Here is a 26,676-nt window from a genome sequence, read left to right as displayed (position 1 = left end):
TTTCATGATTTCACATTACAAATAAGACAATGTTGAAAATATTTGTTTCGCAGTGTGATTCAGTTTGTTTCCAGACAGGTCAGTATTTCCCAAAGAATATAGATTGCATTTTCTTCTCTCAACTAAGTCTTCACATTCAACTGAAATCAATCAGCATGCAAGTCAAACCTGTGAAATTTATTTCACTGGTACAAATTCCAGGGAGGGAGCTATTTATACATCTTGGAGATGGTGAAAATAATTGGAGTCTTCTCTGTTTTCATGTTTCCATATCATTCTAGTTTTAATTAAATGTTCAAGGTCACTTAGGGATTCCAATTACATTCTGTTTCCTTCCATCTTTAATCTCTGACAGCTTTTTGAGACCATCGAGAGTTGGAAGAGGCCTTGTATACCATCTCTCAGCCCCTTTGCTTGATACAGGAAATGGAGAGAGCAAGAGCATACCCTGCTCCTCTCCCAACAGATGACTTCCCAATCTCAGCTTGGAAACTTTAGTGAGTGTCCCGAGCACCTTGCCCCAATGAGGACATTGGATTGGAAATTTAGTTCTTAATAAGCACAGTGCTCTATTACAGCAGCTCCTAAGGTGCAAGAATCACATGCACAGCTCCTGTTAAATAGCTAGCTAGGCATCTCCTTCTTCAGACCTGGAGCAAATGTGCATCATGCCTCCATCAGCACATTTAAACCCCACCTTCTGATGTAGTGTGTACAAGCAACTGGTGGCTTCTCCTGTGCAGCAGCACCAGCTGCTCCTGTCACTTTAAACCCTCCTCATCATTGGAGACAGCAGAGGAGAGGACAGAGGAAATTCTAACCGCCCAGTTCTCTTTGAGGCTGTGTCTTCCACCCCTATGCATTCCTGCACATCTTCTCCTGCCTCCTCTTCTCCCATCTCTGACCACCCGAACCCTGCCTCACGGGTGGCATAGAAACCCACAAATCACTGGCCCCTTCGCCTGGATCATCCTCCTGTTCTTCTTCCCACCCTTTGGCCCCCTTCCTGTCCCTGACAGTGAGAGACAATTTGTTTTGTTGAAAAACAGCTCTCATAACTGAGAAGTTTCTCCTAATGTACAGCTGAAACCCACCCACCTATTCCTTGAGGAGTCATCTGGAGAGTTGGAGTGTGGTGTCACCTCTGTGCAGATGACACTCAGTTTGATCTCCTTTCCATCTTCATCAGGAGACGTTGTGAAAGTGCTGGAACAGTGTCTGGAGTCTTTGTCCTCTTCTATATGAAGGCCCTTCAGGTATTCTCCCTCAGCCTTCTCTTCACCAGGCTAAACATACCCAGGACCTTCAGACTTCTCTCATATGACTTATTTCCCATACCACCAACCAACTTCATTGGATAGGATTCAGCTAACTTAGTCCTGGTAGCAGAAGCCCATGCAAGGTCTTTTGTTAGTTCAATGGTACTTTTGATTCTTCCCTCAGCTTGTGATTAACTGCAATCCTCAGATCATTTTCACATGCAGTACTGCCGAGTCAGGTATTCTTCCATTATATTACTTTACTGTAATACAATGTACTGTAGAACATCTGTCTTGTATGCAGAAGGCCCTAGGGTCAATCCCTGGCATCTCCAGGTAAGGCTAGAAGAGACTCCTGCCTGATGCCATAGAGAGCCACTGCCAGTCAGTGAAGGCAATTCTAAGCTGGATGGACCATTGGTCTGACTCAGTATTTGGCTGCTTTTATAATGGCTGTCAGCCTGGCTTATTCTGTGGCTCCCAGTAGGATTTCTACACCCTTTCTGCCTTTGACATTTTTTTAAAAATCCCCTGATTTATTTTTGAGATGCACCATTCTTGCTTATGAGACGTAAGTGGCTTGTTGGTTGTATTTCTATCACATAAAGCCTGTATATTACGGATGGACTGTCTGGTTGAGGATTTATTTATTTCAGGATTTATTTTATCTGAACACATTGCTAGTGTAGTTGCTCTTTTCCCAAGAGGACTGAATTCTAGTGGGGTGTACCTCAAACGATTAGGTGAATTGGGGTGATTCAGGGAAAGGTCTCACATTTCTGAGTTGGATTGTGCCATTAACAACAACAACAACAACAACAACAACAACAACAACAACAACAACAATTTTATTATTTATACCCCACCCATCTGGCTGGGTTGCCAGACATTTCAAGACATTTCAAGGTAAATCAGGGACCACCTAAGCTTTTGGGTGGATCTGTGGCTTCAGCTGTCTGAAGAATGCATGGCCATATTGTTTCTGAGAAACAAAACCAAGCTGGGGTAATGGTCCATGCTGCTAGAGTTACATTTCCCCACCCCAAACATTTAGGAATATTTTTTTCACCACTCGCTTCTCCTGTGGAAATAAATACAGAATTATCCCTCTTCCAAGGAAAAGATGCTATATTTCCCAAAATCCATGAGAGGCAGAAGACCACCCACCACCACCAAACCTTGGAGTAACAGGGTCCCTGCTGGGTGGTGACATTTCCCCCATCTCAGTCTTTCCATGTTCTTTCCCCACCACCAATACTACCCCACCTGTCCCAAATTCTGTTGTATCCACACCAAAATGTTCTTCGCTGCTGGGAGAACCACTGCAACTATCATTCTGAATTTGACAGCCTCAGAAGGGATGGCCATGCCTGCAAACTGCACCAATTTGGATAGAAAACAAAAAAAGTTACAGATTTTCCTTTGTTTAAAGAATTTTTTTTAAACGTGTCCTGCATGAAAATCTCCAGATATACTCAGCCTGCACTGGGCAGGCTTAATTCATTTGTGGAGGAGGGAGGCTCATGTACCTGTAAATTTCATCCACTTTGGCCAAAAAGGGAGAAAGCTATGCATATTTTTAAGATTCTCTATTATAGCAAATGGGGGACACGGAACTTCATTTTAATTCAGCTCAGAAGCTGAATCACAGATCAAAATGGAGACAGCATGGACACCCACACAGGAAATCTTTCGACCTGTGAACACTCCTAGCGAACACTGCCTTCCGTAAGATCTGGTGAATAAGTCGATATACAACTGATTGAGGATATGGAACTGATTGAGGATATGGCTATATTGGGTATTCCTGGACCTTCTCACAAAACAAGTGAAGGGATTTCACTCTGCTACAGCCTCTTGCTATGTATGTTCCTGTCACCATTACTATACCCAGTAGCATACCGTGCCTTCCCTCTGGCTGAGATGCTACTGCATACCAGGATGGAGAATAGAAGAAGTGAACTAGCGGTGTGGTCAGCATGGTGCAAATGCACCAGTGGAACCAATCTAGTGCTCTTGCCAGAACATCTGCTGTACCCCAGCCTTGCTGCTTCCTCACTCCTCCCCCTCTCTGTCCTAGTTTGCAGTAGTAACTCAGCCAGAGGGAGGTCAGATGAACACAGCTCCACCACAACATCCGTTACGGACTATATCTGTATTACTGTCACAGTTGAATTGGAAATGGCAAGAATCAGCTTCTGGTTTAAATCCTAGGACCTCCACAGCCCAACTGTCAACCATAGGTCCTCTTTACAGCCCTAGAGCAAACTCCTATTGTGTAGCATGAACTAGTCTTACTTAAATGCTGGCAAAGATACCTGTCCTTCTTTGTGGTTCTTACTCCTGGTTGCATTGCTGTTCTACTCATGTTTGTCCTTTGTGCCCTGTTGCACCTAAGTGGTTTAATCTCTCTGAAAATGTTTTAATGAACATGAAATCTAAATTATATGTGCTGTCTTAACTGGGGTCATCCTGTGCATGAGATGTAAAGCCTTCCATCAAAGCCTTCCTAACTTCTGTGTCTAATCAATTCTTTCCACTGTGACCTTGATGAATGCATCATTCAGTGCAAAATCAAAAGAAGGAATATGTCTCATAACTCTACCTATAAAATGAAAGTGTTTTAAGCTCCTCTACCTTGGCAGGAAACTCTGGAAATAGCACCATGTAAACCTTTCCTTTTGGACAAAATAACTTCTACTAAATCTTTTAAGATGTTTGGTTTCCTGTAGTGAACTTAAAAGAGGTAAGTTCTTTGGTGTGTGCTATACTGACATCTGTTTCCTCTCATAGATATTAATGAATGTATAACAGACGCTCATACCTGCAAGAGAGGGGAGCACTGTGTTAACACAATTGGATCCTTTACATGTCTTCAGCAACTCAACTGTGAATCAGGTTATGAGCTGAAGGATGGTGAATGTGTTGGTGAGTTTACTTATTTTAGTATGAGTGGTGATTTGTGTGCTGGGGGTAGTATATTTTTAAGTTTCAAAATAAATATAAGCACAACACACTAATAACAACAACCTAAATGCAATGAGATGGGTATTCCAAAAGAATCTTGGGTTGCAGTTAATACTTTAGAAAAGGAGAAAGCCTCCTAGTAGAAGCAGATGTACCTAGTACATGAATCAGAGTGCAACTCAAATCTTAAATATGCTACACTGGGGAAGGATTGGATGTGGTGGAGATCTCCTGCCACCCAGCCCAGAACAATGCCTATAAAGTGGTGCTAGCACCATTCCATCAGGTTACAAGCTCTCTTCTACCTGCTGAAAGTGCAGGGTGTTCTATGGGCAGGGATGCACTGAGCTAGCATGGGATCCACTGCTGCTGCTGGTTTGGTAATCACTCATGGCGAACTATGATTGTCTTCCATAAACACGGTTTTAACAGTGAGTCTGTAAGTGACTGTGGAGGCCAATTCTGAATCCACATGTCCTTCCACAGTGGGGACATAGGTTTCCGGGCGGGAGTTGATCGTGGTGATGGTTTGCCAAGCGTGCCTTCCTCTTAGCGCATTTCACCCTTCCATCCTGAGTTCCGGCATCTTCAAAACCCATGACACCTTTGGTAAAGGCTGTTCTCCAATTGGAGCACTCACAGGCCAGTGTTTCCCAGTTGCCTGTGTTAATACCACATTAGGCTCATTGCTGTCACTTGGTGTCACTGGGTCTAATCCAGTCCCGCTTGCTACACCAGCTCTGATTGCCCTGCCAATGCTTAGAAAAGGTGTTCATATGGAAGAAATCCAAGCACCAGGCAGTAATTTACTTCCCTGATTTACTTACATTCTACTCAGAGCTGGAGCAGGACCATCAGTTGAACACAGGTTCATTGTGGGTCCGGCAGCTACTATCTCTCTTCTCTCCATGTCTTTATTGGATACATGAAGGGGAGCGTGATAACAAGTGTCAAGGAAACTCTCTAACTTGGAATTGCTTACAGACGCTCCAGTTTATGTTAGCTGGTTTCAAATATTTGTCATCATTACCATTTACAGATGCTTATGAATTTAAGAATGTTAGGGGTGGGGTGAAGCCCCTGATTTTAGCAAACTGATACATAAAATTGTTGCCATAAAATTGAATGGGAGACAATCTAGGAACACTGAGTTGCATTCAACTAAGCCCTACTCAGAGTAGACCCATTGAAATTAATGAATCTTAAGTTAATCATGTCCATTAACTTCAATGGATCAACTCTGAGTAGGACTAGCATGGAAGACTACCCCCTGTACATGCTACCTTGAGCAGGAAATTGATGTGATGAATAAATTAATTTTAATTACGAACTTGGCTGTGAAATTTTCTTTAATTTGGTAGGCGGCTGGACCTGCTGCATCATGGGAAATGGCTTGCAGTGTGACCTGCTGAGAAACATCTCTCCACACATAGTCTATGTAGCATCTTATGCCAAATTTAATATGCTAGTTCATTTGAAAGCTAATGTATTAAAAATTACAAAGCAGGTGCCTAAGTGGCCCTCAGATGGATGACCGGCCTCTAGGCCTATAATTCAAGTGCCCCTATAATAAGTAATGCCTGATTACTTGCTGCCATTTCCATGCATTTGCATGTGGTGTAGATGCATCTTTATTATTTTTAAGATGCTTCATCCTGTTTTCTTGGCAGAATGACTAGGCCATGTGGGCAACATTTGAAAGAGTGTAACATATGAGTCTGATACTTAACAGCAGGAGACATCTGTCTTTGGATTTCTTCATCCATGAATTTTGCTACAGATTGGAATTGTTGGCAGCCTGAGTTGGTTTTCTTTCCGTAAATATTCTTCAGATGGCTTATCTGACATGAAATGAAGATGCATGTTGTGTTTTAGAATATTTAATAAGAAAAGGTTAGCCACCATATAGGCTGTGTGAATTTTGCTCTGCCGTTACATATCCGTAATACACAGAGTAATACATTCTCCGGTTAAGTTGGATTAGTTAATAAAGGAATGCCATAAATGATCTTAGATTAAATTGTGATGCTGTACATTATTGCAGCTTCGCATTGTAGAGTCACCCTCTGAAAACTTCTTTTCAGCTAATCTACATTAACGAACAAATGGAAGACATCAGAGAAGCCAAGACAACAAAATTAGGAAAGCTATCACTAGATTAATCCACTTTTACTTTTTAATTTCCTTTAAGACATTGATGAATGTGAACGAGGAACTCACAGCTGCAAGATAAACTTTGTATGTCAAAATACAAAAGGATCGTTCTATTGTGAATCAAAGCAGCGGTGCATGGATGGATTTTTACAAGATCCAGAGGGTAATTGTGTTGGTGAGTTCAACTCGAACAATATAGTTGTAGATGAATGAGCTCCACATACTCTTATATTACCCATAATTGTTCAAGTTTAATGGTCTTTCAAATTTTACTGTTCTCCCCCTAAAACCTATCTCACTATTAAAAATTTTTTTTTATTGAAAAAGGATTAGATTTACATAGCGTTAAATATATAAACGTTGGCTTCATAGAGTTCCAGCAACCTAGAATTTCTTGAATAATAAATCAAAACCAAATGAATAGGAAAGAAATGACAGCCGGAAGATGGCTCCCTGATTAATTTACTAGCTGAAAGCTTAATGTATATTCTCGTCCACAGATATTAATGAATGTACATCACTTACGGAGCCATGTAAGGCTGGATTCAACTGCATCAATACTGTTGGGTCTTATACTTGTCAGAGGAACCTCTTAATATGTAGCAGAGGGTATCATTCGAGTGAAGATGGAGCCAGATGTGTCGGTAAGACAGACTAAGTAACCTGGCTAATTTTGCTGGATATCCCCCATCCTTAAATGCCAATAATTACATTCACATAGGGTTGCTGCTTTTTTGACAGTTTTCTATACATATGCACATCACAGATTCCCATAACACATAGAAACATTTGTTGCAAACAATGTTTAAAGCTGGTGATGACTTGTTTAAACACTTTTTAAAGTTTAAACCGTTTTTTCCCCTCCAAACCGCGGAGGTGATGCAGGCCCTCTCCTGGCTACTTTCCCCACAAGGCCTTGTTCTGAGGAAGAACCTCCTTCTCCTTTCTTCAGAACAAGGCAAGTGGAAGTAGCAGTGGAGACTGTAGCCATGCTGGATGGTGGTTGTTGGTGCAGCAGCAGCAGCAGCAGCAGCAAGAGGTCTGAACAATAATGAAGCAAAGGCCCTTGGGGGTGTATCAGTTTTGCCATACTCACTGCCTGCAGCGGTTGTCTCATTCTGCCTCATGTGCAAGCCATCCCTGCACATTGCTCTTGGAGACATTTCCACCTCCACTGCCAAGCACGCCACTCAATCCTGTCAATCCAGACCATTGCTCAGAGGTGTCTGCTCTTTCCTGCCTCTGCCCAACTGCAATTCTTTTAGAAATTTGGCAAGTACAGAGGTCAGGCTTCTGGCAGACTCAATAAAAGCACTGCGCCTCTCTCTAGAGACAGGTAAGTGATGCACCTCTGCTTAGAGTCTGAATGTTCTACTGTGTGTTCTTTTTTTTAAAAGGGAGGAGCATAAACAACAGAACCAGGAGATTTTGTGGTTTGACTTTTCTCTCCTTTTTTCATAAGAGGCATCTTTCTGGATAATTTGCTTTCAGATTGGATTAACATATGGTAATATAAATAGATCATCTGGACAAGCCTCCGCGGCAAAACTGAGTCTGTGTGGTCGCTTTCTTTTGTTTAGAAAATTCATCTTCTCAGTGATGTTCGTTCTCTCTAATTCAGTAGATTGGTTAGCAGCACCTTTATCCTATATTTAATTGAAAAATACTGTGGCTATCGTGAAATATGGTGCACTTCTGACTGAATAATGTTCTGGACATAATTAAAGCCGAATGCACTGGAACACACAATTTCACAGAAGCTAATCAAAGGGCTGGACCAATGAATTAATGGCAACTAAAGTTGCTAATTTGCAGATTTAAATCTATATTAAAATTAACTTTTCATGCTTGCTGCGATACAAAGACAGAACCAAAGGGACAGTGCTTTAATGAAAAATATCCATCCTTTCCAATATTGATTCATATATTTATTTAAAACACGACTGATTAGATAATGGATAAAACAGGAAATATTTCTAACTGTACCCAAGTTTCCCTATGGATTTCTACACTAGAGATATTTTATTTATATCATTTATTATTTGGAACAGTTTATAATCATGCTTCCATGCAAAATTAGATGAAGCCTTTTAGTGAAGTTTACTCAATAGACATATAGGTATTGTGGCTATTGTGCCTAAAATTTGTCCTGGATTTTTAAAAACCATTCTACATCAGAATATTTTCAGCTGGCCTGCTGGTTCTTGTTGTACTTGCCTACTTTTGATGTTGCCAAGGGGTGTTTCTGTGCATCCTTTCATTCGTTCTCCAAATAATCTCTTCAATGGTCTGTGATGTCCAGCCTTTCTGGATGCAACACCTCCTGAAAACTCCATGCTGACATCTTAGGTAGTTCCTACTGTGTGCCTAACAGCAGAGGCGCCATCTCCCAAAGTACGTTGCAGGGCCTGTATTCAGTCTTAACAATTGTGGGGGGGGGGGCTCAAAACCTCCTCTGGTGTCTGCATCTATCTCATGTGTTTTGAACCTGCTACCCTGGCTTTCTGCATTTCAATTTAAACCCAGGGAAAGACATCATGAGGTGGGGCTTTTTCAGATCAGGAAGTTACATACAGCCTGGGAGGCTAAGCCTAAACTTATGCCTAGCGCAACAGTGATTACACAAAGACCTATTTTAGCTGAGGAAAAAGGAAAGGGGAAAGATGATAAGTTGTCCAGAAGCATGTGATATTAGTTATCACTGCATAAATGGTCCAAAAAGATGTCTGTGTAGCATCCAAGTTAAGGGGGTGTGGAAACCAGAAAACAATCTTAAAGAAGGAAAGCAGTCTGGCAGACCTCTGGGTACAGAAGGCCTCACAGTGTGAGGCCTTACAGTCAACATTAATATACAAATATCATTCACCAGAGATTCCAACTAAAATGTGATGGCCTTGGTTGCTTCTTAATTCTGAGTGTTAAGTACATGACTGATGTCTATCATTGAGGGTTGCTATTTGATGCTCTGGTTATGATTTCCATATACAGTCGTACCTCCTTTTGCATCCGGGATCCATTCCGGACCCCCGGACGCTTGACGAAAGGGACACTCGAAAAAGCACCGCTGTGCGCATGTGTGAACTGCGATTTAACGCTTCTGCACGTGCGTGAGCAGCAACCCCGGAAGTAACCCGTTCTGGTACTTCCGGGTTTGCCGCGGACGTTGGACGAAATGGACCCTAAACGGAGCGGACTCAAAACGAGGTACCACTGTACCCAACTATATTTGTTTGCAGGTAAATCCCTTAGTCCATTTTATAGGAAAGCTATTCAAGTGTCATTCCACCATCACTCCCTCATCTTACAGAGCTGGTAGCTGGGTGGGACTCCAGCACTTTGTAGATTCCATACATCATGGGAAATGTTTGAGTATAGGAAATTTACTTGTATCCAAAGGCTACAACCCTCTGTGCGATCAAATCCTCAGACTGTGTGTTGTTGTTTTTTAATAGGTGAGAAAACAGATATCAATTGTGATTAAGTCAAACTATTATTGTTTGCCTAACTCGTCCATTCTCAGAAAATCCTGTTTTAATGAATCAAAGCATCACAAACCAGACAGGAGAATGTCAGATAAATGTAGATGTTATTACAATGTCAAGGGCACATCTCTTTTTATTTTGATAATCTTTTTGTTTGGAACCAACCACAGAGTGCATTCTAAGACCTTGCCAGCTGCATCTTCATTTTCATTTTGAAACACTGGCCTCTGGAAGCATAGATCTGCATGAAACCAGCTTTGGGAGACGGGGATTGCTGATCGCTAATCACTTTTCCTGCAGTGTCAGGAAAAAGTTAACCGTGCTTCTGCTCCAGGTTGACTCTCATGATGCAAGCCTCTTCATTCAGTACAGCTGCCTGCAAACTGTGATATTTGGAGAATGACCATCAGCTTGGCCCTCTGTGGTGAGAGTAATTGCTACCTTTTCCTTCTGTAGATGTTGATGAATGTCAAACCGGTGTACACCGCTGTGGCGAGGGACAGATTTGTCACAATCTACCTGGAGCTTACCGCTGTGATTGCAAGACTGGATATCAGTATGATTCATTCAGCAGGACCTGCATTGGTATGTGTGGCACAGGAGGAGATGATATTGCTGATTGATGAAACGTGGACCTCAGGCCAGTGCGCAGTGCTGCCGTTTCCAGCACAATTATTAATTCCATAGCACTAGAACTCAAACAAGATAATAGAATTGCTTCTGAAACCACCTTCACTCACAGTGAACCGCTTGTCTCTTAATCAGAAGCACTAGTGAGAATATGTTCTAATTTTATTTCAAGTATAAGCTGTTGATTGGATAAGAACTGAATTAGGAGGATTTCATAGGTGAAAAACCCTTCTGCTGTAAATATATCACAAACTGTGGACCAGAGAGTAGTTCAGTTTCTGACACATGTATGGTTGGAGGATAAATTCTATTCAATTCCCATTTAAAGGGAAATCTACCCAAGTCACACTTTCGGAAACAGCATATGAACTGAAATAAAACAATCCTTTGAAACTGGCACTTCTCTGAATTTTGCAATGCAGTTCTCCAGCCAAGTGAGGAGTGCAAAAATGAATATACTGGGGTTAAGTGTGCACATAAATAGCATACAAAAATACAATATATCATGTATATATTCTGGACCCTCCTCATGTCAAATTCTATCCAATTTAATTTTCATTGGGAGGAAAATGTTTGGCAGCTGGATATGAAAATGTGTGCATGCTAGTTGGGGGGGGACAGACAGTGGATACTCTAAAGCTTGTGCACAGTATTTTGAAAGTGCAAATGTGCAATATCTTCTGATATTGCAAGAGTTCCTAACCATCAATCCCAAGAAACTCCAAGAACTGTAGCTCTGTGGTGCGAATAGGGGAGTCTCCTCATAATTCCCAGCACTCTTAACAAGCTACTGTTATGAGGATTCTCTGAGGGAAGTCATGATTGTTTAAAGTGACATAACACTGCTTTAAATGTATAATGCCGATTGAGCCTCTGTTATATCATATGTTAATACAAAGTAGCATACAAAGTTAGGAAAATAAAAAATGAGATCAAAGCAATTAATCAATGCAGTCCTCGACATTTTTCCTGTTCTCTCTCTCTCTCTATTTATATTTCTGTTTACTGTGCATTTGTGGCAGACATAAATGAATGCTGGAATTATCCTGGCCGACTCTGTCAACACTCATGTGAAAATACTCCTGGATCCTATCATTGTTCCTGTTCTACTGGCTTTCGCTTGGCATATGATGGGAAGCATTGTGAAGGTATTGGGCTAAAAATCTATTCGTTAAATCTTTATTAATTTGAATTTTAAAATATCAAAATGCAACAACATTTAATACAGACACAAAGCAAGAAAATGAAGAAAGAAAATAAAAAGAGAAAAAAAGAGAAGGGGAAAAAATAATACTATAAGTTTCTTATATGTAAATGCCATATTATATTTACAAACTCACAAAAAAGAACAAAAACATTACTATGAATTAGCTAAAAAAGGCTTCCAAATATTTTCATTTACTATTCTTTCCTTTATAATGTACAGTCTCAAATTAACTTAATTATTTTCGTACGTCCAAACATAATATCATTTCCACCTTTTATTTACAAGAATCACTCTAGATCTGCCAGAAGATTCTTATTCTTACAATAATTTTTTAGATATTCTTTAAATATTCTCCATTCTTTATATACATTCTGTTTCGATTGATCTCTTACTCTCCCTGTAATCTTTGCTAGCTGAAGATATTCTATCATTAGGGCTTGCCACTCTGCTATTGTAGGTATTGCTTCATTTTTCCAATTTCTTGCAACTAATATTCTGGCTGCAGTTGTTGCATACATGAACAATGTTTTTATATTTTTTTCCTATTTCTATTGGCAATATGCCTAGAAGGAGGGTTTCTGGTCTTTTTTTAAAATTAAGTTTAAATAGCTTTTTAAGTTCATCATAAATATTGTTCCAGAAGTCTCGGATAACTATGCAGTTCCACCACATATGCAAATAAGACCCCATGTCTTTTTTACATCTCCAGCAGATAGGTGATCTATTTTTGTACATTTTTGCCAATCTTGCTGGAGTAAGGTGCCATCTATATATCATCTTCATAATATTTTCCCTGAGATTATAGCACACCGTGAACTTGATGTCCTCCCTCCATAGTCTCTCCCATTGTTCCATATAAATATTATACCCAAGGTCTTGCACCCATCTCACCATTACTGACTTAACTTGCTTTTCTTTCACTTCCCAATCTAATAGGTACATTCGTGAGATATATTTTCATTTTTTTAAAAATTACATCTCTTTCAAATATAGATGTTTCTTTTGCAATACCTTCTTTCCTATCCAAATTTAGTCTTTGATTTATCTGAAAATATTGGAGCCAGCTTGTCATATACTTTTTAATTTCCTCATATTTTTTCAGAGTTGGCTTGTCTTGGTTTTCCTCTAATAATATTCTATATGTGGCCCATTCACCTTCCATTTTCATTATTTTAACAGCCAAGGCTTCTGTGGGTGAGGTCCACAGGGGTATTTTTGGCTCTAAAATTCCCTCAAATTTAGCCCAGATCTTATATAATGACTTTCTAATTATATGATTTAGAAAACCCCTAACACTAACCAACACAGATGTGTTAGATCTAGAGGGACACAATAACCGATATGGGTGGCACGAATACCTGATATGATAAGGTGAGGATTCACAGGGGTATTTGGCTAAACATCTAAATCTAAACATGTCTAGGTTTTGTATGTCCTGAGGCCACAAAAAATCCACAGATTCACATGTGCTTGACTGAGATAAATAAATTATTTTTATCTGTGTTGGTGAGCAGATGGTTGCATGAACAAATACTGATGACACCAAACTTGATATTGAATGGGGAGGTTAGGCAGTTGGTTGTGTAAAAACCTATGAAGGCAATGCAAATGTATATCTGAAAGTGCATCCCATTCAAAGCAATACTCTGTATCCTCCCTTGGATATACATTCAGATATGCAACCAAATCTAGGTTTTATTTGTCCTGCTGATCAAGCAAGTGATTTTGTTGCATTATGTATGTGTTGATCTTCTTAGCTAGATACATAATGAAACGACTGTTATAAGAATTACTTCTACTGTTTTAGACACAGTCAGCTCAATATGACTTTACTTTCCCTTGTTTTGTTAATTATTAAACTTTTATTCATCAAGCATTTACATGTGCTCATTGTTACGTGTCATTGTGAATGAAATATGTAAAAAAAGAGAATCCAACCAGCTCAATCAACAAAAATTTTAGCTGATGAATCAAATATATCACCATGCTTCAAGACACAAGACATTTCTGAAACAGTCAATACATATTCAATGACTGTCAAAAATGGGGCTTTTCCTTAACCTTTCTGTTCTTCATTTGATAACAGACAATGACTGACATGGCAGTGGCTGGACTGATTAAATGTTATTTCTATACTTCTTATGCAGATATCAATGAATGTGACAACAATCCATGCAGTCAAGAATGTGCTAATATATATGGTTCCTATCAGTGTTACTGCAGGCAAGGCTATCAATTAGCAGAAGACGGCCATTCTTGCAAAGGTATGTTTTGACCTTTCCATTGCCATTACTATTGCATGTTCCTACTGGGGAGCAACTTTGTTGTCTTCACATGTCTATAAATTCTTCTTTTTCCTCAGATATTGATGAATGTGCACAAAGTGCAGGTATTCTGTGCACTTTCCGCTGCATGAATGTGCCTGGAAGCTATCAGTGTGCTTGTCCTGATCAAGGATATACTATGGCAACAAACGGAAGGACTTGTAGAGGTAAGAAGGAGATGGAAGAGCTTCAAATTCTACCTGCTCAGCCATCATGTCAAACATTCTTATTGCACTGTTTGCTGTTATTACGATTGCAATAAAAATCACAGTTAGTCCAGTTATTATTGAGGTTGCACAAGGGGGGGAAAACTTGGAAGGAAAGATAGCATTTGAAGGGGCAAGCTCTGTTTCTCTTATGTGGTTTGTTTGGGGCAAAAATACAGAAGGCTCTTTTGCTTGTTTTTCAAGTCCAAGCAGGGCTCTCATCACAATACTTCACCAGGTGGAGAGAGTTTGGCAAGGGGGAGAGATAATTTTGGACGCCTTCATAGTGGGATAGGATAGCTGCCCTGATCGCTGCCATGCCCAGCACCACTCTCACTCCTCCTGGGCCACCATGCCACCCTCCTCACCAAGCTCCCAGAGCCATTTACGAGTTGGTGTCCCTTTCGAATGTGAGCCAAGCTTGGCTTCCACCCATGATGACTGCCGACCATGTTTAATTATCCAAACTGCAGTGCCCCAGCCTATAGAACTATGAAATCTATAGACTTAGTAGATCTACAGTGCTGGTATAAATGAATAGAATGAGCAGCTAGTTTATTTTTTGTTTCACAGTAATCTTGAATTACAGGAATTTATACAGGTGATAAGAAAATAGCAGTGCTAATGGTTGCATAGACACATACCACTAGCATTATTCTCATGTCCCAGGAGTGATATCATAAGCCATGTAAATAATACTCTGCTGTCTCTGAAACGAAACACCAGCATTTTTGTTTGATTTTCCTAATACAATTTGATAACAGTGGTAGCATATCAGTGCTTCTGAGATTACAGCATCAAAACTGGTACAAGTCAAAAGCAGCCTAGCTGAGGATCCTTGCATGGATTACTGGCCCAGTCACCTGGATGATATCTTAACCCCAAATTATCCTACTTTTGAAGGCAGAGTAAGATCATCATCATTCTGCCTTTTGAAGCCCATGCATGGGCATAAAAACCCAGCAGGACACCCGATGGTCATGAACCTGAGTCACGTAGCTGCTTCCCAGATTTTGGGGAGATACTGGCTACATGATTTATCAATGTTGGATTTTCAGCACAGGAAGCCTATTTAAACAATAAGCTCCAAAGATCTTAGACATGAGATGGGTGAGCTCACTTCCACACCATGGGGAGAACGTAGGAAAAAAATATTTTTGTATCGGGGACATATTCGCCTATGAGTCATTCCACCCCCCTTCCTTCCATTTCATTCATGGCCTTTTTATAGTTGAGTGAATTCAAGCTGATCTGTTTGAACTGGCATGCTGGAGTTTTATGTTATGGATCATTGTTTTTAAAGCTATGTGGTAAAGCTTCAGACAGCCAAGATGGAGAAGTAAATCTTTTTGCAACATCGGGTTCCATATGGAAACAATTTAACCTTTTCACCTAGTTTTAAGAAACAGTGAGGAGGGGGCTTAATTTACTTTAATTTTCTTTGACTTCCTATTAAATTTTTTGCCCTTTGGGCTTTTAAACCAAGCCACGCTCCACGCAAGAGCAATTTTTGACCCTCCGGGAAGGCTATGGTATTTCTTTAAGAGCCTGCCTCCTGCATGACAACGGGCAAATTTTACCACAGGATTTTGCCACATGGTTTGTCTGTTAACATTTATTTTATTTGCAAACCTCTGAATGCTGTCTAGACATCTGAGAGTTTTCTGTGTGGCTACACACAGTCCTTAGCCAGTTTCCCCCCTCCCTCCTTGAACTGGATCCATCGCATCTGGTATCCCATATCTTCGGAACCGCAATTGAACATTTTGTCATCTTATTGTTCAAAAAACGGTTATTGTGCTCAGTAACAAAAGGAGTCTTTCATTCTGATCTTAAGCACATTTTGTGGAAATAAACTTCTCTGAATGCAGGGGAAATACAGGAAGTCTGCAATCTTTTTTTTTTAAGCTTAATGCAACTATAAGTGCAGAAGAAGGTCCTGTTGCTGGTTTTGTTTTTTTAGTAACATGTCCTAATAAGATGATAATCAAGTCCAAATCTGCATATGTTAATTTATTCTTTTATCTTCCTACTTGTATGAAAAAATACTGATTATTGGTTCTCCCAATAATTGTTATTGCAGAGTACACAGAGTACACAGGTGTACAGGCCAAATATCAACTTAAATATAAGTATCCCAGCAGATGCCTACTGAGTGATATACAAATACTGTCACACACCATTTGCATAGCCTTGCTAAGGGCCAACCAATGAGAGAGGGCTATTGGCTTCATGCTGTGCTTGTGAGCTCCCTGGGGTCTTCCAACTGGCCACTGCTGGAATCAGGTTGCTAGACTTTAGATGAACCCAAGCTTGTGTGATCCAACTGGGCTTTTCTCATATTCCTGTTGCAAAACATCTAAAAGTGTAGCATCCAGAGTGTCACCCTGGAGGCTGTTTGTGTGCAGAAGTGGTGAGGTTGGCATCGATTCCCCACCACATAACTGTTGTACTGTCCATAACTGTTGTACTGTTGTGTGGAAGAAGCAAAGCTTTGAGTCTAAGGCTGAGGTCCTGTGCGTGCTCACTTGGTCTTAAGCCTTACTGATCTCAGGAGGTCTTACCACCATAAACATGCACAGCATTCAGATGCCTGAGTCAGCACTCTAAAGCTGCAGTTGTGTGCTCAGTTACTTGGGATCAATCCTGTTTAGATCACTTAGACTTCTCTGTAAGCATGACAGGTTTCCCTACTGGCGGTTAGTATTTTCCCAAGAAGCAGATGTACTTGAACCTTAAAAATGGTTACATCAAAGCAAATTTAATGCACTCTCTGCTGCTCTTAGTATAAAGTAGCACAGCAATAGTTCCCATACCTGCTCTGCTCATGTGAGTGATATTTCTTGCATAGTTTTGGAATAAAGCTGCATCTTGTGATTTGGAATAAGGCTGCAACTACACTGTTTTGTGAATATGGTACATGATCTTTCTTATGTGCTTCACTCCCAGATATTGATGAATGTGCAATGGGAACCCATAATTGTTCCTCAACCGAATCTTGCTACAATGTTCAGGGCAGCTTCCGGTGTCTTTTGTTCGAGTGCCCAGCGAACTACAGAAAAGTGTCTGAAATGTAAGTCCAATAAGAAAGCCACTAAATCAGATTATATTTATAAAGTTCTCCTCAGTAGCTATATCTTAGGGAGTTTGTTGAACCCCTACTGTCCCTGGCCAAAAGCATAAAACAGATGCAAAAAGATATGAATGAGCGAGTTTGGGTGTACTTTGGACCCCTCCTCTTGAAAGCTCTCGTACCAAAATGTTTGCCTACAAACATTTCATCATGACCTAATTTAATTTTAATTACTTTTACAGCATGCAGAAGTGTGGTAATTGGCACTAGTTGACACAAGAATGGAAACAGAAGAAAATAATGACTTTTTAAAAAGGGGATTCCAGAGCCTCCTTTCGAAAGGAAAATCACCATTAACTGCAGATAATAAGATAATAAAATTAGTTTTTACTGGACCAATTTCTTTTAATTGCAATTTTTTTCAACAGCTCAGTGGTTTGCTGGTAGTTTGGTTTCTTTTTTAAAAAAACCTGTATATCCTGAATTCTCCCCCCCCCCAAAAAAAAATATCAAAGTGGCTTGCAACACTAAAATATACAAACATAAAACGCATTAAACATCCATCAGAACATACCAAAACTATTAAAACAAAAAATGAAAATCACCAAAAACAGTAAATCGTATACCCCACACCCAAATTATGAACTCTGACAATCAAGGCAGGCCTGGTCCCTCATCTCTCTGGAGCAGGGGGTGCTGCAAGGGAAGGGAGAATGGGCAATCATGATCTCTCCCTCTCTGCCACCACTAGATTTTCTACAACAGCGCAGAGTTGAAAAACCATGTCATACCAATATAGGAAGAGGCCTGTTAGATCTAGTCCAGAATTCTGTTCTTGCAGTGGCTAACCCAATGCCTATGGGAAGCCTGAAAGCAGGACATAACAGCAGCACAATGTCAAGGTGTTTCCCTGGCAGAAGTGCATCCACTACAGTCATCTGGAGGTTCTGCTTGAGAATTTGCAGAGCTGTCAGGCTTGTGGGTCCTGGGACATTTGAGGTGACTTAGCATAAGGCAGCTCTTTATCCTCGATCTGTACTGCTTTAAATGAAAGCAGAAAAGGCACTCCTGGGCTGCCTTTGTAAGCATGACTCTCTGGGATTTTGTATATAGCCTGATCAGAGCACTGCACTTTGATGGTTCACAGATTCCATTTGCAGGCAAACGGCACAGTACGATTTTGTCTGTTTTCCTCTATGTGCTCATTGTGGTGCTTCCAGAGGGGGCTTTCAGGGTTCATGATCTTTTGATACTTGGCTGTTATGCTGACAATTGCATCAGTGTAAAGAGTGTTGTAAAAGAAGAGCGAGCAGCTGTTAATTGCACAAAGTTTGCAGCTCTGTGGTGCATCTGCCTAACACATGAGAGAGGTTTTTCTGGGACTTTGTAAATTGCCCAGATGTGTATCTTTTCGAATCACAGTTTCTGCAGCGCTAACTATTTCCCTTTTCTCCCCTCTCTCCTAGGAGATGCGAGCGTATCAACTGCTTTAACTATGTGGACTGCCAAAACACTCCTTTGCGAATTACTTACTATCAGCTTAACTTCCAAACTAACATTGTCATCCCCGCGCATATTTTCCGAATTGGTCCCTCGCCTGCTTATGCTGGAGACAACATAATCCTCACAATCAACAAAGGAAATGAAGAGAACTACTTCAGCACCCGGAAGCTTAATTCCTACACAGGCATTGTCTACCTTCAGCGGCAAGTGAAGGAACCCAAAGACTTTTTGTTAGATGTTGAAATGAAGCTTTGGCGTCAAGGAACCTACACGACCTTCCTGGCTAAAATTTACATCTTTATCTCTTCTCATGCCTACTGAGGCATATGTACTCCCATGGGAGTTTATTGGTGCTATTGCCTTTGTGTTCTCTACCAAAGCTTATTATGATGCCTAGTTATAGATTTTTAAAATAATAATCATTTCCCCCCTTATTATTTTTCTAAAAACATCTTTGTTTTTTGTAAAATTAACTTAAAACAAATTACCCGTTTCTCTTATAACTCTGGATTTTTAACTGAGCAGAAGAAGGCATTGTGGTTTAAAGCAAATATATATGTACAGTATTTACATGATGCTCTAAAATCTTCTATTGGTATATTCTATTGTGACAACTTCAGAATGAGTTGCTGGGGGGAGACAATCTATCCAAACTTAAACACTTAAAGGTCCTGTTGATTTCCCAGAGAATTAATCATGCAGCCACTGAAATTAGTTTGACTATGTGCTTAAGTACAGTTGGATTGGGCTGGTTGGCAGGCAGGAGATCAGTCCCTGCCCATGGCAATGTCTGATGGAAGTGATCTCTTTCCACCTGCTGAGCTTCTTCCAGTGCAGCTTTTAAAAAGACCCAAAGTCCTTAAAGTCTCTTTAATATATTTACACTTATTTACATGTAATATACAAAGAGAATTCACTATGCTTGGACTGCCTTGCAGAAAAATGCTGCATTCTGACATGCCAGCAAATCAGATGGGGACATGTTAGTCTCGCCCCTCCTTATGCAATTGCCTGCTCAGTAACTTTAGCTGCCTTGTTCTCTTCCTCCAGGCAGGAGGAAGACAAAAGGTTAATATGAGAACTAATGCACAGCACAGCAAGCTCTCCTTATAGAGTTACATGTATTTTCAGCTTTGGAGGACAAGAGGTGGAAATCCAAAGGGTTGGATGAAATCCAGCCTCCTTAGGCACTTGGGTCTTGTCCAGTGTCCAGGAAGCTTGAACAATTTTTTTTGGGAGGGGGGAGTGGGTCAAATCCAATGTTCATCATACTCAGAATAACCCACTGAAATCAATGAACTTAACCCTAAGTCCATTGATTTCATTGGATGTGCGCTGAGTGTGACAACCAGCAAAATTGTAACCACGTCTACTCAGAAATAAATCCTATTGAATTAAATGGGGATTGCTCCCAGGCAATGTTTACATGCATTCTCTTATGGTGCCATGGAATTACACCTTCTGGTATATCAGAGGTACTGCACCAGTAGTGCTAGATCATTGTCACACTTTACATGGGAATTGCAATTGCTGAGGGCATACCACCCACTGTACCCATCATGGGAAATACATATAGCCAGTGTCAGCACACTGTACTCACAGGCAAATGCTGCGGGCCTGTTGCTTCTGATCTCTGCCTCTTCGTTGGGCTGGGTATGAATTTTTCTTCTCCTTGGTCCTGTGTGCCATACAGCCACAGCAAATCAGCAAGGGAGACATCCTTTCAATCCACAGGTGAGAAGCCTTTGGCCACCTCCTATACAGATAGGCCCATCCTCTTTCTCTCTGCAGTGGAGAAAAGATTGCTGTTACTGCACTGCTATTTACAGCATGGGGATAGCGATCTTAGCTGCATCAGGATTGCTGGGATGTGGGAAATCGAAGCCCGCTGAAACCTGGAGCCAGTGTTTACATGTCTGAGGACATGCAGCAATCACATTTGCTATGTGGGGCAGTTTTTAAATGTGCAAGCTGTGGTGCTAGAGTAGGAGTGGGGAACCTCTGGCCTCCCAGATGTTCCTGGGCTGCAGCTCCCATTAGCCCTAGCAAGCATTGTCAGTGGCCAGAGATCATGGGAGCTGTAGTTCAGCATCATCTGGAGGGCCAAGGATTCCACACTTCTATATTAGGTAACATTCAGGCTGACATCATATCCACAATTGCTTGGAATCAATGGGATTTATGTCTTATTAGACATGCATAGTGCTGTCAGTCACTTACTATTAGATGTCTTTTCTTTTTTGTCCTCATAATTTATGTTTACTTATCTGCAAACACAGATCCCTTATAACGAAAGAACACAATTTGGGTGGCAGTTAATCCATGCTTACACTTAAACAAAGCTGAATAATTTTCAGATCCAATGGAAGAGAGGGCTGTGTTGTGCTTTCTTGCTGAAATTGACATTGCAGTTTGCATTACTTGCCTGGTTTTGTATTTAAATTCAGTACTGAAGGTGCCCATTCTTTTTGGGGTACATACAAGATGTATTATATTTTTTAAGGAAATGCCAAAGATGAAGCATGACAGACCAAAGATGCAAAACCGTTGTTAACACCTTATTGAATGTCATGGCTATCCAATTAGAATGTTAAGATAAAACTTGAAATAGATCAGATTTATTTTCTGCTTTTCTGGCCTAAATGACATGGCAGAAGTAGGAATCTAGTTAATTTGGCAGCTTGAATAAACCATATACTATACTAATAGGACAATGCAAGGTTTAAATTCTTTTCAAGTTCTCTTATTTTATAGAAAACTGGATAAGGCCCAAATCAAGCAGCCATGTATACTGATGAGTAGTTTAATCAAAATAATGTTTTTTAATTTTTTTGCAAGTGAATAGCAGAATTTTTAAATAAATATGGTGTGGTGTGTTTTTTTTAAAAAAAGATAGAACAGTCTAGTGCAAAACTTTTACTTAATTTTTTTAGCACAGCTATACATAAATAACATATGAAATGTTGTTGATCAAAACCATAACTGCAACATATAATTTTTTTGTGATATGGTTTAATCCTTTCCTTATATTGTAGTGGATCTTATTTTGTATATAAAACAAGGAAAAAGCCAAGCCTTAGGGCCTTTTTATACAGTAGTATAAAAAGTATTATAAAATGCTGCTGTATTATGAAATGTAAAATACTAATTTGTACTGTGGATTAAACATGTAAATGCTTTTTATGTTTAACGGGAGTGAGGGAAGAGGGGAAAGATGTGCTGTCATCAGATTCATTGAATGTTGTCTTCCCTGCTATTTCTGTCAAGATTTCAGTCCATAGTAAAGCATAAGTATGGTTTTAGCTAATGTTGTGCATATTTGCTTCCATTCTAATAAATAGACTCTTAGAGCTGAAAGTGGAATTACTAGGTACTAACCTGGAGACTTTTGCTGTTACTCCAAATAGCTTATTGGCAACAAGAGAAAATGCAGCAGGAATGTCTCCCACCACAATTTTCTGGTCATTTCTTCGTCCATCTGTCTCAGTGAATCACCTATTGGTTCCTGAACTAGATTTTTCCTTCACAGAGCAATAGGAAAGGGATCACTGGACACATGGGGAAGGAGAGAGTGTCCAGGAACTCTAATTACTAGAAACTAGGAAACCTTACTTAGAAGGGTATAGGAACATAGGAAGCTGGCATTATCCTGAGCCAGATCATTGATCCGTCTAGTTCAGTATTGTCCACCCTGACTGGCAGAGTGTCTCCCAGCCCTACTTAGAGAAGGAGTTTGGATTTGATATCCCGCTTTATCACTACCCAAAGGAGTCTCAAAGCGGCTAACAATTTCCTTTCCCTTCCTCCCCCACAACAAACACTCTGTGAGGTGAGTGGGGCTGAGAGACTTCAAAGAAGTGTGACTGGCCCAAGGTCACCCAGCAGCTGCATGTAGAGGAGCCGAGACGTGAACCCGGTTCCCCAGATAACGAGTCTATCGCTCTTAACCACTGCACCACAGGAGATGCCAGGAGTTGAACCTGAAACCCTTCTGCATGTAAAACAGATGTTCTACCACTGAATTACAGCCTTTCCCCCAGAAAGGCATCTCACTATACCACTCAAAGGCTATCCATATACAGCTGAACCTTGGTTTTCAAATGTCTCTGTTGACAAACGTTTTGGCTTTCGAACGCCAAAAACCCGGAAGTAGCTGCTCTGGTTTCTGAACGACTTTCGTAAGCCGGACATGCCACATGGCTTCTGTTTCAAGTTTCCCTATGGTATGGAAGCTTCCACTTTCAGTTTTTGGTTTTTGAACATTTCAGAAGTCGAACAGTCTTCTGGAACAGATTACGTTCAAAAACCAAGATTCTACTGTATCATATATCATAGCAGAGTTGCAGAAGATCATGTGATACAAGCAGATTAACTACAGAAAATGTGTATTGGGTATAAACAGCCTCAGACCTAACAACTACACATTTCCTACTGCAGAGCATCTTGAGAAATGAGCAATAAAAGAGCAGGTGGAAATAGGTTTACTAGAGAAGTTCTCAAATTCCACCAGAGATGGCAGGGTAGGGCTGTAGCTTCAACTGCAGAGGAATCACATTGGAACAGACTGGGAGCCTATTTGATTCAGTTACGGTCCCAGAGTCCAGTAAATTAAAAGCCAAAAGCCAAGTGTCCCAAACTGAAATTCCATAAGTAACGTGGAATGGTCTGCCCATCTCCAAGGCATATGCAGTACAATTAAGCACATCTTTCTGCAGAGAAGAGGAGCAGGGCAGTATGCAGTTATGAGACCTGAAAGCTTTTTAAAAAGCTCTGTGCAATAAACACATGATGGAGCGGTGGAGTTCTCCTTGCCCCGGCAGGGCACATCAAGAAACCATGAAACCCAGCATTTTCAATCAACATTAGCATTTGATTGAGTATAAATGCCATTCAAGCTCCACTGGTCTGTCCTGTCAGAGAAATAATGGACAAGCAATTTGTAATGTAGAGACCTTCCGCTGACTAGAAGCAACCGCAGTCAATCATTTTGTTAAGTCACTGGCAGGCAGTTTCCAATGACGACTCTTCATTTTCTAACAGAGGTAATTGATAAAGTCCAGTGTGAGAGCGGGGTCCCAAACAGACTCTTCTGCAAAGACTTTCTTTGGCATACCCACTCTCCTTTTCCCAACACTGAAAGCAACATTTTAGCTTTTGTTGAAATGCTAGTGCATTTTCTCCTCTAATTGAACAGGAATCTCTGTAGACATGGCTACTGTTGTCGGCTGAAGAGAGTCCCAAGATTACAATGTAACCTTGATATCCCAGTGGGCAGATCAGAATGTTACGGCTTAAATGTTATTTTACAGCTAAAATTCCAATGTCAACATTGGTTTAACAAAGGGATCAAGCGTCTTTACTCTAGCCACCTTAACAATGCAATCCTATACATGTCTACACTGAAGTAAATTCTATAGGTCTGACATCCAAGAAACTGTATGTAGGATTGCAAACTGAGGATCTTGCTCACTTTAGGAGCCTTTGTTTTATGCTGTAACCAAATGGGTTTAATTGATTAACTGAATGAATGAATGAATGATTATCAGCAGCTGACAGCCATTTTATAGTTAGACAGTTCCTCTGACTGTGGTGTGTGATGTATCCTTGAAGTCAGTATAATGTAATTTATGCCAATTTCAAAGCTCTTTCATAGAGCCACATGAGAGTGTAAATGTGAATTTGACTCACTAGTCTTGCTAGATACTCAAAAGTTTTAAGGAAGTTTGAAATTGGCTTTAGCTTTACCTTAAAATAATCCCAGATTAAGTTGCTTTGAAGGAAGCTACTGCCAAAGTGATAAACGGGCAATGGTTGCACTCCATCAATGATGAAAGCTTTTAATAAATTTGGACAATCTAAGAAAATGTTTAAGGCTCACTTCCCTACTAGTCTTCTCAGAACTATTCAAATGCTCAAAAGAATGTGAGGGAGCTTAAACTGAGGATGCTGAAGAAGCTGGCTTCACCTCCAATATCCACATGCAGCAGGTATGAGGTGTTAGGAGATGGGTAGTACCTCTGGTGGGGGACATATCATACCCCTTCTGGGGTAGTTTGCTCACTTTTGGTCCCCACCCTGCACTCAGCTCTCACCTGTGACTCCTAGAAGCTGTTAGCATGTGTCAGCAGCCACATTCTGGAAGCAGCTTTGACGGACTGGCTAAACCAGGTGAGCGTAGCTGATGGGTCTCAAAAGTAAAGTAGACCTCAGGTTCATATTGTCTATGTGTACCAGTTGGCTTTTTGATGAAAGCAGCTTCAAAGCTAAGGAAATGATATTTTATTTGCATTATATTAGTGCCGTCGCAACAGAGGGAGAGAAGAGAAGCTAAGGAAAGCAGGCCCACTCTACCAGCTCCGCTGAAACACCAGCTCCTTGTAGCTCCTCTTTCCCCTGAACTGCTTCCACCCCAGCTGGTTATTATGAAAATCCTGTGACTGGAATAAAGGGTGCCTGAGTTTGCTTCCCTCCCCCTTCTGCAGCCCCCCTCCTTTAATTCTTTTTGTTTCATTTCCTCACATTTTTATCGATCTCATTTAAGATGCTTTGGGAGTCTGTACAGTTCAAAAGCAAGGCAAAAAAAATGTTAGTTTTAACCTAGTTTTTAAAATTAATCTAGTTAACCTAGTTTAACATAGTTTTAAATACAGAACAATTGCTGCAAAACCAAATAAATTAGAAGAATAGCTTGCAAACTTTTTACCTTCAGAAAAGAAAATTCTCCACATAGACATATTTACCAAGTAAGCCCTCAGCATCTATCACAAGACCCCTTGTTGTTGCAAAAGATTCTGGGAAATAGTCTCAGTTATGCACATAGTTTACCTTGGGCTTTTTGAGCAATCTGAGTTATGTTGGCTGCTTCAAGTCTTGTTGCTTGTTGTTGCTTCTTGATGTACGTAAAAGGTAAAGGTAAAGGTAAAGGACCCCTGGACGGTTAAGACCAGTTAAAGGTGACTGTAGGGTATGGCACTCATCTTGTTTTGAGGCCTAGGGAGCTGGCGTTTGTCCACAGACAGCTTTCCGGGTCATATGGCCAGGATGACTAAACTGCTTCTGGCACAACGGGACACCATGATGGAAGCCAGAGCGCACGGAAACATCGTTTAGCTTCCTGCCACAGTGGTACCTATTTATGTACTTGCACTGGCGTGCTTTCAAACTGCTAGGTTGGCAGGAGCTGGGACAGAAGAAAGGGAACTCACCCCATTGTGAACTCACCCGATTCGAACTGCCGACCTTCCAATTGGCAAGCCCAAGAGGCTCAGTGGTTTAGACCACAGCGCCACCCATGTCTTTATGTAGTAATTGGTAATTTCAGAGTCAAGCATTCTCTTCAGTTATGGGCTGGAGTTAAGACTCCACCCTTTAGCTTGTTCTTGTGCGTACTCTCAATTTCTTATGCAGCTGTGTGCTAGCCTGTTCATCAACAAACAACCTGTTGTTCTGCAGCAACTTTGTTTAATGTTAAATAAGTAAGAACTTTACAGCAGCAGCAAGTAAATTAATATCATATTATCCTATGGTATGTGCCACATGATTTATGTGCTTTATGTGTTTTTATCTTATACTGGTTTGTTGTAATTGAGAGAATGAGTATGTGTATCCACTACTTCTACAGTTGCCCTATTGCCTGTTTAGCATGCTCTATGTACATATGTAGGTGCTTTTACCTTACCTTATGGCCGTAGTAAAGATTCTTCTTCGCCTATGGGAAAATCGAGGGATTCAGAAAAATCGAGGGATTCCGAAACAGCGGAATGGCAGCAATATGTGGAAAGACTGGACCACTATTTTCATGCTAATGAAATCACTGAGGGTGAGAAACAAAAGGCAACAATGCTGATGGTTTCTGGCAGTGAAGCTTACTC

At 40.6% G+C, this 26,676-nt stretch overlaps 1 protein-coding gene across 1 annotated transcript in view; it reads left to right on the top strand.

Moving 5' to 3' along the window:
* The window catches only part of FBLN2 (fibulin 2), a 104,344-nt gene extending 82,228 nt beyond the window's left edge, over nucleotides 1-22,116 (top strand). The window contains 9 exon segments of the mRNA XM_083602905.1: nucleotides 4,053-4,187; nucleotides 6,418-6,555; nucleotides 6,881-7,024; nucleotides 10,319-10,447; nucleotides 11,515-11,640; nucleotides 13,847-13,963; nucleotides 14,062-14,190; nucleotides 17,179-17,302; nucleotides 18,769-22,116. Coding sequence (XP_083459031.1) covers nucleotides 4,053-4,187; nucleotides 6,418-6,555; nucleotides 6,881-7,024; nucleotides 10,319-10,447; nucleotides 11,515-11,640; nucleotides 13,847-13,963; nucleotides 14,062-14,190; nucleotides 17,179-17,302; nucleotides 18,769-19,126 — 1,400 coding nt within the window. The 3' untranslated portion in view covers nucleotides 19,127-22,116.
* The last annotated feature ends 4,560 nt before the right edge of the window (nucleotides 22,117-26,676 follow it).

This window comes from Podarcis filfolensis (genome assembly GCF_964270895.1).
Source record: "Podarcis filfolensis genome assembly, chromosome: 2".
Taxonomy (NCBI): Eukaryota; Metazoa; Chordata; class Lepidosauria; order Squamata; family Lacertidae; genus Podarcis; species Podarcis filfolensis.
This window is presented reverse-complemented; position numbering and strand designations above follow the sequence as displayed.